This window comes from Lagenorhynchus albirostris, chromosome 11, assembly GCF_949774975.1.
Source record: "Lagenorhynchus albirostris chromosome 11, mLagAlb1.1, whole genome shotgun sequence".
NCBI lineage: Eukaryota > Metazoa > Chordata > Mammalia > Artiodactyla > Delphinidae > Lagenorhynchus > Lagenorhynchus albirostris.
The window spans coordinates 61,832,184-61,845,344 of NC_083105.1; the positions used below are offsets into that span (position 1 = coordinate 61,832,184).

Genomic DNA, 13,161 nt, shown 5'->3' on the forward strand with positions numbered 1-13,161 from the left:
ACAGCTCAGGTGCACGAGGTTGTTTAGCAGCAGCAATGAAGTCTCATGGATACACTCTCACTTGTTGGTAGACACACGTGCATACACACACAGGTACATACACGTGGCTGATGCTCCACCACCAGTCCCAGTCTCCTACCCTAAACGCCCCCCCCACCCCCAACTTGACTCTGCAACCCATAGTCACCAGCCACTGAGCAGGGAAGCAGCCAGGACTGGGGCTGAGGGATGGGTGGGACTCGGGAAAGATAAGAGAGGAAGAGTAGGGAATGGTTCCTACCACTGAGATGTAGCACAAACGAGGCTGGCTATTGTTTGAAGAAAATCTAATAGCCTAAAAAGACTAGCACAGCCTTCCAAAGTAGCTAACGTTCCGAAGGCGTGGTAAGCTGGGAGGGTCTGGCTCGGGAAGCGTACTACACAGAGTTAACAAAGACCGGCTCCCCACTCTCGGGAAGCCTGCCAGCACAGGGCATCACAAGACGTCAGTGTGAGTAGAGAGGTTTTTCTGAGTGACTCTGCCACGTAGTTCTGTTGCATGATGGACTCGTCCCTGCCGTATTCCTCAACGCCACGCCGAGGCCAGGGGAACAGGTGAAGCGGTCACCACCTTCCCTATACAGAAGTGGCAGGAAAAGATGGGCGGGGCAAGATGGGGGAAGAAAAGCGGTGTGTGTGTGTGTGTGTGTGTGTGTGTGTGTGTGTGTGTGTGTGTGTGTGTGTGTGTGTGTGTGTGTGTGTGTGTGTGTGTGTGTGTGTGTGTGTGTGTCCTCAGGGAACAGAGAAGATGAAAAAGGAGGCAAAAAGCTCACGGAAGCAGAGAGGGACAGGGAAAGTCAGCAAGAAAGCTTTTCCCAATGACAGGTTGCCTTAAGATTTTTCTAAATTAGGTAGGTAGATGGGTACAATATTACATTTATCCTAAAGTGATAAAATGTGAAGCTTTGGCTCTCAAAGATTTTAATGCCCATATAGTTCAAAGAAGCACGCCTGTTCCTGTCTGCAGCATATGAAAGGATGCCGAGGCTGTCCCTGAAACAGCCTTGTGAGTAGAAATCAGACAAGCCAGGAACAATACCCACAATTCAAAGGAATGTCATTTTAATAGTTGAAAGCCCCGTGACGTTCAGCCAGTAGGTACTGGCATGGCCATACATACTGCTTGTTTACAGCAGGCATCTGTTCTGAGTGGTTGGTGCCCATTCTGTACCAGTTGTTAAGTATTTTGAAAATCATCTGTGTATTAAAAGGACTGACTCTAAGAGATAGGGAAATAGGAAAAAGGCAGGATTCCTTCAGTATCAAAGGTCCTTAGAGTAAGACTACCTGAATATATTTATGAGTCTAAGGAATGCAAAATTCAATAAAGTTACGTAGCCAACTCTTCACCTATGAAAGGAGAGCACACCGACGGACGGTCCCACCGTACAAATATTTTCCAGGAGGGAAACTGAACTGATCAGATCCCCTGGGTACCGACATGCTTGCTAGTCACATTCTGTGCACAAAGGAAGGGAAAGTCTATACACAATGGAGCCCAAACCCTCGATATTCATTGCAAAAGAGAAGAGGAGACAGAAACTATAAATATAGTTTTAAACTAAATAACAAAATTAATTTCACCACTTACAGTTCATTTCCCAATGTGGCTTTTTACATCTGAAAGTCAGAACATCTGTCAACAAAAAAATCCAGGATGATGAAGGTGGTCTGGTCCATTGAGTTGGTGATGGTTTGCTACTAAGGCAGCTAAGGAGACATTACGTAAGCACTTGGATCTCTCCAGGAATGGAATCAGAGTGTGTCCTCAAGAGACAGCAGCAGGACATGGACGTTTCCACAACATGGCCAATTAAGAACACCTTATCTCCTTTTCTACTCACAAACGACTACAGTCAAACCTTTCCCAGATATCTAGAAAGCAGACACTATGACAAATCTTCAGGCTAGGAAGTCCTTCCTGGTGTCTAAACTAATTCCTTCTGTAGCCACTGAAGCTTGTTCTCTTACCCTATCAGTGGAGTTAGGAGAAGCTGTTCATCCTCACTCACCATCACTGATTTTCCCCCAGGCCTTTCCCTGTCTGAGCTAAGCAACTTCAATGTCCCCCTTGGCCCTTTCATCATCCAAGGTTCTTGCTGAGTTATGCAGGCTGCTGCTAGGGAGCGATGAAGACGCACCAGGCCAGAGGCATCTTCTGGCTGTGGTGGTGAGCACTGCCAAGGCCCAGGGCGCTGACCCTCCTACGAGCAGACCCTCCTGGTGGCCTCTGGGTCTCGCCAGCATCCCCCAGAGCAGGCAGCCAGACCAAGGCCCGGGGCTGCCCAGGAGCCTGCGGCCACTATGGGACTGGAGGGGCTTCCTTTTCCTCTCTGCTCTCCTCCTACTTCCTCACCCTGTCCTTGAGCAAGAGGGACCTCACCGAGGAAGTCCTCAGTGGCAGAATGGATCCGTACGGCTCAGCAGGCCAGCAGAGGGTTTCGGAGGAAATGTCTGGCAAATGGGAAGCTGGGTCTTCGGCGGTGGCAGTTCTGAAGAGAAAGAGAAGGAAGAGGAGAAGTACCAACGGGAGGTGGTCTTCTGCTTCCACACTCATACCAGGCGGTGCCCTCCGACGCACACCACCAATAACTGAATGCTCGCGTGGCTTCGACAGGACCAAGGACAGGGCCAGACTTGGGCTCGCTTCTTCTCTGAGACACTCGTCATCTTCTCTGTAACCAGAACGTCCCTGTGGCACCTCACGGCCCACATCCTCCATCCCAGCAAAGACTTTTAGTTGAAGAGACTGAATAAAAGTGTTACAATTAGACGAAAAGGGAACACATGATTCATTCCTGATTTTAACACAATACTTTGAAGATGTCAACACAATTTCGATCTGGCTGTATTTTAAGTTCATTTACAAGGAGACTAGTTCTCAACTAAAAATAACCGTGTGCGTTATACATTTCGACAGCTGCCTGGATTTTCCTCTGAAGGAAACAAGATTCTATATTTCACTCACATTCAGTACAGATTTCTTTTAACCCATTTGATGAAATAGCCCATCACTACCACCCACTGGTGGCTGTGGCTTTCCAAAGCACATCAGTTTCTCCTCAGAGCAGCCTTATGAGTGAGACAGTTATTATTACCCCCATTTCACAACTGAATAAACCGAGTACCAGAAACAGTGGTCTGCCAGGTTACACATGGAATTAACAGCTAAGCCAAGTCTCCTAACCTAGGCTACGGCTTTTTTTTTTTTTTTAACTAGAAAAGTTGCCTTTAATAAGACCTAAGATTTTACCTTCGGTTATCTGATGACCTAGTGTTTGGACCAAATTATTCATGTAATTTGAGTACACAGCCTACTTCAATGTAAGCAAAAATGCCTCAAGTCTTTCCATTTTTTTCATTAACCAGATTAAAAATTGATCTATGCTACTGACAAACAATACTCAGAATTTAGTTTCCAAAATAAGAAAACGGTTACAATTTAATATTTCAAAATCTTTCCTTGACAATAATTCTCATTACGGAATAAGTTAAATAGGTTAAAGTCTGTATCAATACTATCAATACTACCCAAATATTTTAAGGATTTTCCACTTTGTGTGGTTGCAAGAACCAAAGAGATGCTCTACAGATTTTGAAATGGGAACTAGAAAGAGGATTAAGGGAACAAAACAGATAAAGCAAATTTACATTCCAAAATAATTCCATCCTGACTTTGGGCCTGGGTAAATGGGCAGCTCAAACCAGTGTATCTGCTCAAATGGTTAGAAAACATTTTTCCTTTTCTTAGGTTTATAGCTATTCTGTGGGGTTAGCAACAATGCTAGATGTGCTATTCATGGATAAATTCAACTTTACAACTAAAACATATTTTACTTTCAACATGACTGCTAGTTTTAAAAGTCAGAAATAAAAATCGGCAATTATACCTCTTTTCCTTTGTGTTTCCAGAGTTCATACTGAGAGCTTTCCAGACTGTGGTTTTAGGCATTTCATCAGATATATTAATCTCAGAGGGGTCACATCTGAAATCAATGCTTAGGACAGTCAATGTCAGACATACAAATAAGGTCTACATCTCAGTCTATGATACCCACTACCCACCAGAAGGGAAAAGATGAGGCGTGAGGGAGCTTGTCTCACAGCTCTCGGGAGCACTGGGAACCAGATGGTCGGAATGTCGAGAAGCAAGGTGGCCCGTGAGTCAGAGCTGAGGCCTGGGCCGGGGTGCCGGCCAGCGGCCAGCCCTGCCCCCACAGTTCTGCTCTCCTTTGAAGGGCCCCTCTGGGGATGCTGGTGACAGTGCTATGAGGCCAGAAGTGGCAGCATCGGGAGCTACCACTTAGTGAGCGCTTGCTGTGTGCCAGGCACGGTGCTAAGCACTCTGTTTATTTTCTCGTTTACATGGCCAGATCTTTTCCATTTGGAGTTTACAAAGGACTGTTACAATATATTATCTTAACTCTCACAGTATCAGAGATTATTAACGTCCTCATTTTTAACGTGTAGAAACCAAAGCTCATAGGGTTAAGAGACTGTCCAAGGTCAGACGTCAGTAAGTGGAGAATCAAGACCTTGAATCCAGTCCTTGGTCTCCTAGACCCACCCACCCCCACCGCCCCCGCCAGTACTCTAAACTTTTCCACATGCCAGACTCTCCTTCTAAAAGGCCAAGAGGGGAGGCAGCATCTGCTAGAGAAGGAACATGATTCCTGTCTTGCCGTAGAGAATGCAAAGCCTATGGCTCCCTCCCTGACAACTTATAGAAAGTTTCTTAAAGATCAAAGATTCCACTTCTTTGGGGTAAGTTAAAAAAAATTGAACTCATAGCAACGGAGAGGAGAATGGTGGCTACCAGAGGCTGGGGGGTGGGAGAAAAGGGGAGCTATTGATCAAAGGGTACAAACTTTCAGTTATGAGTAAGTTCTGCAGACAATGTAAGGCATGGTGACTATAGTTAATAATAATGTATTGTACACTTGAAATTTGCTAAGAAAGTAGATCTCAAGTGTTCTCACTACACACAAAAAACAATGGTAAGTATAGTAAGTGATGGGTATGTTGTTAAATTGTAGTAATCATTTTACATATATATATGTATATATATAATGTTGCACACCTTAAATATATACTATTTTTAGTTGTCATAAATAACTAAATAACCAAAGAAAAGACTTTCCTCATCTCCCCCTCAGTATAAACCACAATCAATTCAATAACTCAGCAGTAAGTTATCTAGCATCTAGATAACGCAGATACCCTCTCTCTTCCTTTTCTGTACCCTCTCCACCTCTGAGCTTCTTTCAGCTTCTGTGTTCCTCTTCCAAAGCGGAAACAAAACACCAGGAATGAAACCGCAAATGGACCAGTTTAGCTTCCTGTGATTTGTGGTGAGCAACAGGTTTAATACACCAAAGGGCTAAGATCGCTGGCAGAAGTAAGGAATTTGGGGAATCCCAGTTCGGTTCCCCCTTGGCTCCCAGGACTGCAGCCACCATGAGCCAAGCTGGAAGGGGCTGTCTCTGCCCAGCCCCCAACGGCTTGCCTAAGCATGGGAATTTCATGCCCACCAGGCTGAGAAGCAAAGACTACATCCTGTTCACCTTTGGAAGGTGGCAGAGAGAGACAGAAGGACCACTGGTTTGGGGAGCACATGGGCTCCCGTAGCTCTGTCCTGTGATTCCCAGCACCTGGCATAGTGCCCAATGCATGGCAGGCCCTCAGAAAACCGGGAAAGGAAAGGTGTTTTCACAGGCTGGAACCGGGAGGCTGAATGTTTGGCTGTTTATACCAGCAGCTGCATTTGTGACACAGCCCCCATCACAGAGCCAGAACATTTACACAACCACCAAAACAGTCAACTCCTTGGGGCTGGGGGAGTTTTACCTGAAACTGTTGTTCTTTCCAGGACTACTTAGTAACTTCCTGCTCTCTAAGGGGAACTTGTCTCCCCCCATTTCTAACATTTTCTCAGCCTCCTGCAAGAAAAGGAGACATTACTTTATCTTGGATCAAATGAAACCAAGAGTCTACACCAGCCCATTTTTCAATCACCATAATTTCTACCTGATTTTCTCTCCATTTATTATAAGTAAGTATAATTATGTTCTTTCATAGATCTGACTCACCACAAAAAGAGAGACAACCCAATATCTGTACCTATGGAATAGTATTTAAAACAAAAAAAAAAAGAACCTGAATCTGAGTAAACCTTTAGATACAACCACCAATTTACTGGAAACATAGGAGACAGAGAACATGTTAAATGATACCAAAAGTTATATTTAGTAAAATCTAAATGGCAGGAAACCCTGTATGTCAACAAAAAAGACAGGAGGGGGGGCTTCCCTGGTGGCACAGTGGTTGAGAGTCCGCCTGCCGATGCAGGGGACACGGGTTCGTGCCCTGGTCCGGGAAGATCCCACATGCCGCGGAGCGGCTGGACCTGTGAGCCATGGCCACTGAGCCTGCGCGTCCGGAGCCTGTGCTCCGCAACGGGAGAGGCCACAACAGTGAGAGGCCCACGTACCACAAAAGAAAAAAAAAAAAAGAATTTCAAAGGACGCTATTTCAGGCACTAACTGTATTTGGAAATACTTTCAGGCTCATTCTTGGCCTGGTATTTTCATTTTGCTACACATCCATTCTTTGCACGTATAGGCCATTGATTGAAGGTCCATTGTGTGAATGGCAGATGCCAAGTGCTGAGGGAAATGAGGAAGGACAGAAAGTCCTATGCAAGTTATCTTTGTGAACCACAACAGCATCTGCAGTTAGGTACGTGACACATACTCTTGGAAAACAGTAGGTTTTTTATACTTGTCAAATTAGACCTTTGGGAGAACATGAACCATTTGATCTGATAATAAGAGCGGATTCCATGTTCATACTCTAAGTGTGAACCTGATGAGTAGACTGTAGACAAACAGAGGGAAAACAACCGGTTATCAAATCTGACGATGAAGGACAGACATCTGCTAAGAATATCTTTGGAGTAATCTTCCCCACTCCTAAATATAACCCTTGGGATTCGAGACATGCTGACTTTTCATGTGGCCCTTCCTATGTTCTGTAATTTGAAGCTGCCCCAAAGTCTGCAGTTGGTGCAAGAACTATGACCTCTTCCTCCTTGGCCTTCTTTTTGGCATCATCCAACTTCTTCTTTTTGCTTTCCGGCATGAGATCATCTAACCAGCTCAGCTCCCGCTTAGAGAAACAGAGATCCATGACTTTCCTGACAAAGACCAGGGCCAAAACCTGAAGAAAAATAAAGAAAGTGAATTAGGGGGGCTCATTTCCTCCCTGGAGTTTAAAAACAGTCTTATTTTCACAGCAGACTAGAACATGTCAAGCAGAATCAAACTCATAATAATCGTAATATTTGCCTTTATTGAGGTTCTCTGAACCAGATACTAAGTTAAGTGTTTTCTATACAATAGTTTATTTAACTCTCATCATAACAACCCTACAACTTACTGATGCCCTAACTGAACTAATTTAATTCCTTTATTGAAAAGAGGAACCCTTCATCGGCAGATGGCCCTAAGAGCTGCCTTCCCCTGGCTTGAGGCCAGCAGGAAGGGCTACCAGGCAGCCTGGGGGTGGCGAACCTCTGCAGGAGATGGCTTTGGTGGGGCCAGGGGTCACCAGGGGGTGAGAGGGCCTTGAAGGACCGTCTGGATTTCCTCTGATCCTCTGCCTACACATTTACTCACAAAATCCTTGCTTTATGCCTGCGGCATGGATCTCGAGCGATTTTTGTCTCTGCCCTCTGGCCTGGCTTGACACTCATTTTATAAATGAGGAAACTGAGGCCCAGGGAGAGAAAGTGACTCACCTAAAATCTGACAGCTAATTTCCTCAATGGAAACGACCAGGGATCTCAACTGCTGCTCCACTTTCTCCCCATGAGGGCCATTTCAGCCAAAGGAGAACCAATAATAACCCAGAATGACCTGCCTGGACTGACTGGTATTCACCAGCTGAATTTGGTGACTGGACCAGGCATGGGGCAAATCAGGCTAATTAAATTCATTTCTTCCTAATTTCAATGACTATTTTCCCAATAAAGCCAAAATTCATAGTATCCCTTCCAGGAGTTGCCAGGAATTTGCTATTTCTTTAACCAAACACTCAAGCCCTGAACATAACACCCAAATGCAGAACCCTACATGTATTCTGACAAAATTGAGACACCCATCAGGAGGGTATATATCTAGGAGATTAGGGGAAAAGGACCCCGAAGATTCCTCACCCTTGAATATTCTCCCAGTAAGACAGAGTTCAAAAGTAACTAAATGAGTACCAGACATTACCCTCATTGGCTTTTCCCTTCTGAGGCCCACCCTTTGGGTAACTTTCAAAGAGTCCACTGAAGTCTCAGCATCCTCATGACACAGAGTGAGCCAGAGACAGGAAGGCCTCAAGAGGACAAGATGGAACAGTGAGGTGGTCAGGTGGCAAGAATTTCATCATCACCCTAGTTTTAGAAAACAGGTTGTCACCTGTTGCTGAACCACACAGTTCAGCTTTCCTGGTCTCCTTTCCAAAGCACTTGCTTCAGTTAGAAAAGAGGCAAGGATGTCCCAGTCACTTATCAGTGCTAGACCAACCTCTTCCTCTTTCCCAGTGGCTTGAAATGGTGCATTTCCACCACTATAGACACTTCTGATTGCAGTAAATTCTAAATAGGAACCATATTGCTTTGAGGTAATATGCAAGTTACTGCAAACATGAAGAGTCCTCTCCATGTCAGATATATGAGAGAAAGACAGAGAAAGAGAAAGAAATTCAGACAGACAGACAGGCAGACTAGTAGCCTTAAAAGTAAACATAGTAAACTACTACACACGTGCTTCCACACCTCAAGGTCCTCAAAATAATGCTGCTCCTGCAAAGACCAACCAAAAAACAAAAACTCACCATCAATAAAGGATTAATATCCAGAATATACAGAGAACTCCTGAAACTCAACAACAAAAAAACATACCACTTTATTTTAAAATGGGCAAAGGACTTGAATAGACATTTCTCCAAAGATGATATACAAACAGCCAATAAGCACATGAAAAGATGCTCAACATCACTAATTATTAGGGAAATCAAAACCACAATGAGATACCAACTCACACCCATTAGGATGGCTGTTATCCAAAAAACCCCACCATGCCACAACATGGATGAACCTTGAAGACGTTATGCTAAGCGAAACAAGACAGTCACAAAAGGAAAAATACTGCGATTCCACTCACATGAGGTAACTAGAGGAGTCAAATTCACAGAGACAGAAACTAGAATGGTGGTTTCCAGGGACTGAGGGGAGGGAGAAATGGGGAGGTACTGTTTCATCGGTACAGAGTGTCAGTTCTGCAAGATGAAAGACCTTCTGGAGGTGGATGGTGGTGATGGCTACACAAACACTGTGAGTGTACTTAATGCCACTGAACTGTACACTTAAATATAGTGAAGATGGGAAGTTTTACGTTATGTATATTTTATCACTATTTTTTAAAATAAAGAATAATACCTTTTAAACTCACCATCATTGGAAAGACAATGGCAGCTGGAGATGCCTTGATGACCCAAAGCAGGATGAGGCAGGTCAGCTGGATGAGGGTGAAGAGGTGCACTTTGCGCAGCGGCACGTGCCGAAGGTAGATGAAGTCTGGCTGGTGCTTTGCAGGCATCCCAAAGAGCTTCAGGCGATCAAAGAACTGAAAGGAGGGAACTGGCATTTATTTTCAGGTGGTTTCTCTGGGCCTCGTTAATCCCATTCATCTCTCTTAATATCACCTGCTCCGAAAGGTGGGTAATACCGTTTCTACCTGACAGAAGGGGAAACTGAGTCTCAAAGAGAACAGGTAATTTGACCAAGGTTGGTAAGTGACAGAGTCAAAATTTGAACCTATCTCTTCTAATTCTGGGTTCAGCTTTCTCTCTCCTCTCCCACACTCTAGCTCCTGAGAGAGATCTTTCTCAGGGAGTGTTGAAAACAAAATAAGCAGTGGTATCTTTCTGCTTAAAAGACCAAATCTCTTATCTGTTCTTTGAGGAGTTTGGAGCTTTTTACTGATTATTTAAAGTAAAAAGATAGGGACTTCCCTGGCGGCACAGTGGTTAAGACTCTGCACTCCCAATGCAGGGGACCCAGGGTTGATCCCTGGCCAGGGAACTATATCTCACATGCATGCCACAACTAAAAAGTTTGTGTGCCACAACTGAGGAGTCCACGTGCCTCAACTAAGGAGCCAGTAAGCTACAACTAAGGAGCCCACCTGCCACAACTAAGACTTAGTGCAACCAAATAAATAAATAAATAAAATGTTCAAAATATATATATATATTTTAAAAAGTAAAAAGATAAAATGAAATCTCATGGGGCTTCCCTGGTAGCGCAGTGGTTAAGAATCCACTGCCAATGCAGGGGACACAGGGTCAAGCCCTGGTCCAGGAAGATCCCACATGCTGCGGAGCAACTAACCCCATGCGACACAACTACTGAGCCTGCGCTCTAGAGCCCACAAGCCGCAACTACTGAAGCCCACCTGCCTAGAACCTGTGCTCCGCAACAAGAGAAGCCACCACAATGAGAAGCCTGCACACCGCAACAAAGACACAACTCAGCCAAGAACAAATAAATAAATAAATAAATAAATTTTTTAAAAAAATGAAATCTCATAACATTCTGGATATAGAAAAAATAACCATCTTATATTATAAAAAGGAAAACAGAGACCCAGAGAGATTAAATAACCTGCCCAGGAGTTGGAGGAATCAGGCTCCCTGACTTCAGACTATACTACAAAGCTACAATGAACAAAACAGTACTGTACTGGCACAAAAAACAGAAATATAGATCAGACAGAACAGGATAGAAAGTCCAGAGATAAACCCACGCACCTGTGGCCACCTAATCCGTGACAAAGGAGGCAAGAGTATATAATAGAGAAAAGACAGTCTCTTCACAAGTGGTGCTGGGAAAACTGGACAGCTACATATAAAAGAATGAAATTAGAACACTCCCTGACACCATACACGAAAATAAACTCAAAATGGATTAAAGACCTAAATGTAAGGCCACATACTATAAAGCTCTTAGAGGAAATTATAGGCAAAACACTCTTTGACATAAATCACAGCAAGATCTTTTTCAATCCACCACCTAGAGTAACGAAAATAAAAATAAATAAATGGGACCTAATTAAAAGCATTTGCACAGCAAAGGAAACTATAAACAAAACGAAAAGATAACCCTCAAAATGAGAGAAAATATTTGCAAATGAAGGACTGACAAGGGATTAATCTCCAAAATATACAAATAGCTCATGCAGCTCAATATCAAAAAAACAAACAACCCAATCAAAAAATGGGCAGAAGACCTAAATAGAGATTTCACCAAAGAAGACATATAGATGGCCAAGAGGCACATGAAAAAATGCTCAACATCACAAATTATTAGAGAAATGCAAATCAAACCTACAATGAGGTATCACCTCACACCGGTCAGAATGGCCGTCATCAAAAAATCTACAAACAATAGGGCTTCCCTGGTGGCGCAGTGGTTGAGTCCGCCTGCCGATGCGGGGGACACGGGTTCATGCCCTGGTCCAGGAGGATCCCACATGCCGCGGTGCGACTGGGCCTGTGAGCCATGGCCGCTGGGCCTGCGCGTCCGGAGCCTGTGCTCCACAACAGGAGAGGCCACAACAGTGAGAGGTCCGCGTACCGCAAAAAAAAAAAAAAAAAAAAAAATCTACAAACAATAAATGCTGGAGAGGGTGTGGAGAAAAGGGAACCCTGCTGCACTGTTGGTGGGAATGTAAATTGGTACAGCCAGTATGGAGAACAGTATGGAGGTTCCTTAAAAAACTAAAAACAGGGCTTCCCTGGTGGCGCAGTGGTTGAGAGTCCGCCTGCCAATGCAGGGGACACGGGTTTGTGCCCCAGTCCGGGAAGATCCCACATGCCACAGAGCGGCTGGGCCCGTGAGCCACAGCCGCTGGGCCTGCATGTCCGGAGCCTGTGTGTCCGGAGCCTATGCTCTGCAACGGGAGAGGCCACAACAGTGAGAGGCCCGCGTACCGCAAAAAAAAAAACAACTAAAAATAGAGCTACCATGTGACCGAGCAATCCCACTCCTAGGCATATATCTGGAGAAAACCATAATTCAAAAGGATGCATGCACCCCAATGTTCATTGCAGCACTATTTACAACAGCCAGGACATGGAAGCAACCTAAGTGTCCACTGACAGAGGAATGGATAAAGAAGATGTGGTATATATATACAATGGAATATTACTCAGCCATAAAAAGGAACAAAACAGTGCCATTGGCAGAGATGTGGATGGACCTAGAGACTGTCACACAGAGTGAAGTAAGTCAGAAAAAGAAAAACAAATATCGTATAATATCGCTTATATATGGAATCTAGAAAAATGGTATAGATGAACTTATTTCCAAAGCAGAAATAGAGTCACAGATGTAGAGAACAAACTTATGGTTACCAGAGGTGGCGGGGTAGGATGAAATGGGAGATTGGGATTGACATATATGCACTACTAAGTATAAAATAGATAACTAATGAGAACCTACTGTAGAGCACAGGGAACTCTACTCAGTGATCTGGGATGACCTAAATGGGAAGGAAATCTAAAAAAGAGTGGAAATATGTATACATATAGCTGATTCACTTTGCTGTACAGCAAAAACTAACAGAACATTATAAAGCAACTCTACTCCAATAAAAATTAATTTTAAATAAATAAATAACCTGCCCAAAGTCACATGAGAACTCAGTGCACAACAGTGACCACTAGACATTGTAAAATAAAAAAGAGGAACGAGCCACCAGTATAAGAAGTGGCTAAATTATCAAATTATCTGGGTACCCAAGTTACCTCCTGATTCTCTCTGTTCAAAGGACTCAGAGGAATGAGTTGATAGATGGGAAAAGGCAGAGTGTGACAGGAAGTAATACCTGCTTACCTGGAGCAGCTCCCACGACTCCCCAATCTCTTCACCAATGTACCCCCAGTTAAACCCGCCCCCCCCCCGCCTCACACTTTAGCCTGGCACTAAACCTAGTGTTGTCCATGTGTGGAAGCCAGGTTAATTCTTGACCAACCTTTCGGATCTAAGTTTACCACCATCTGACAAAATGT

At 44.1% G+C, this 13,161-nt stretch overlaps 1 protein-coding gene across 4 annotated transcripts in view; it reads right to left on the bottom strand.

Annotated features, from left to right (window-relative positions):
- Positions 1–1,582: 1,582 nt before the first annotated feature.
- The window catches only part of SLC4A8 (solute carrier family 4 member 8), a 100,454-nt gene continuing 88,875 nt past the window's right edge, over positions 1,583–13,161 (bottom strand). For all 4 annotated transcript variants that reach the window (XM_060166196.1, XM_060166194.1, XM_060166197.1 and 1 more), the window contains 5 exons: positions 9,540–9,713; positions 7,120–7,257; positions 5,887–5,978; positions 3,930–4,025; positions 1,583–2,788 (listed from right to left, as the gene is read on the bottom strand). In XM_060166196.1, the coding sequence (XP_060022179.1) occupies positions 2,776–2,788; positions 3,930–4,025; positions 5,887–5,978; positions 7,120–7,257; positions 9,540–9,713 (513 nt within the window). In that variant the 3' untranslated portion in view covers positions 1,583–2,775. The remainder of the gene's footprint in view (positions 2,789–3,929; positions 4,026–5,886; positions 5,979–7,119; positions 7,258–9,539; positions 9,714–13,161) is intronic.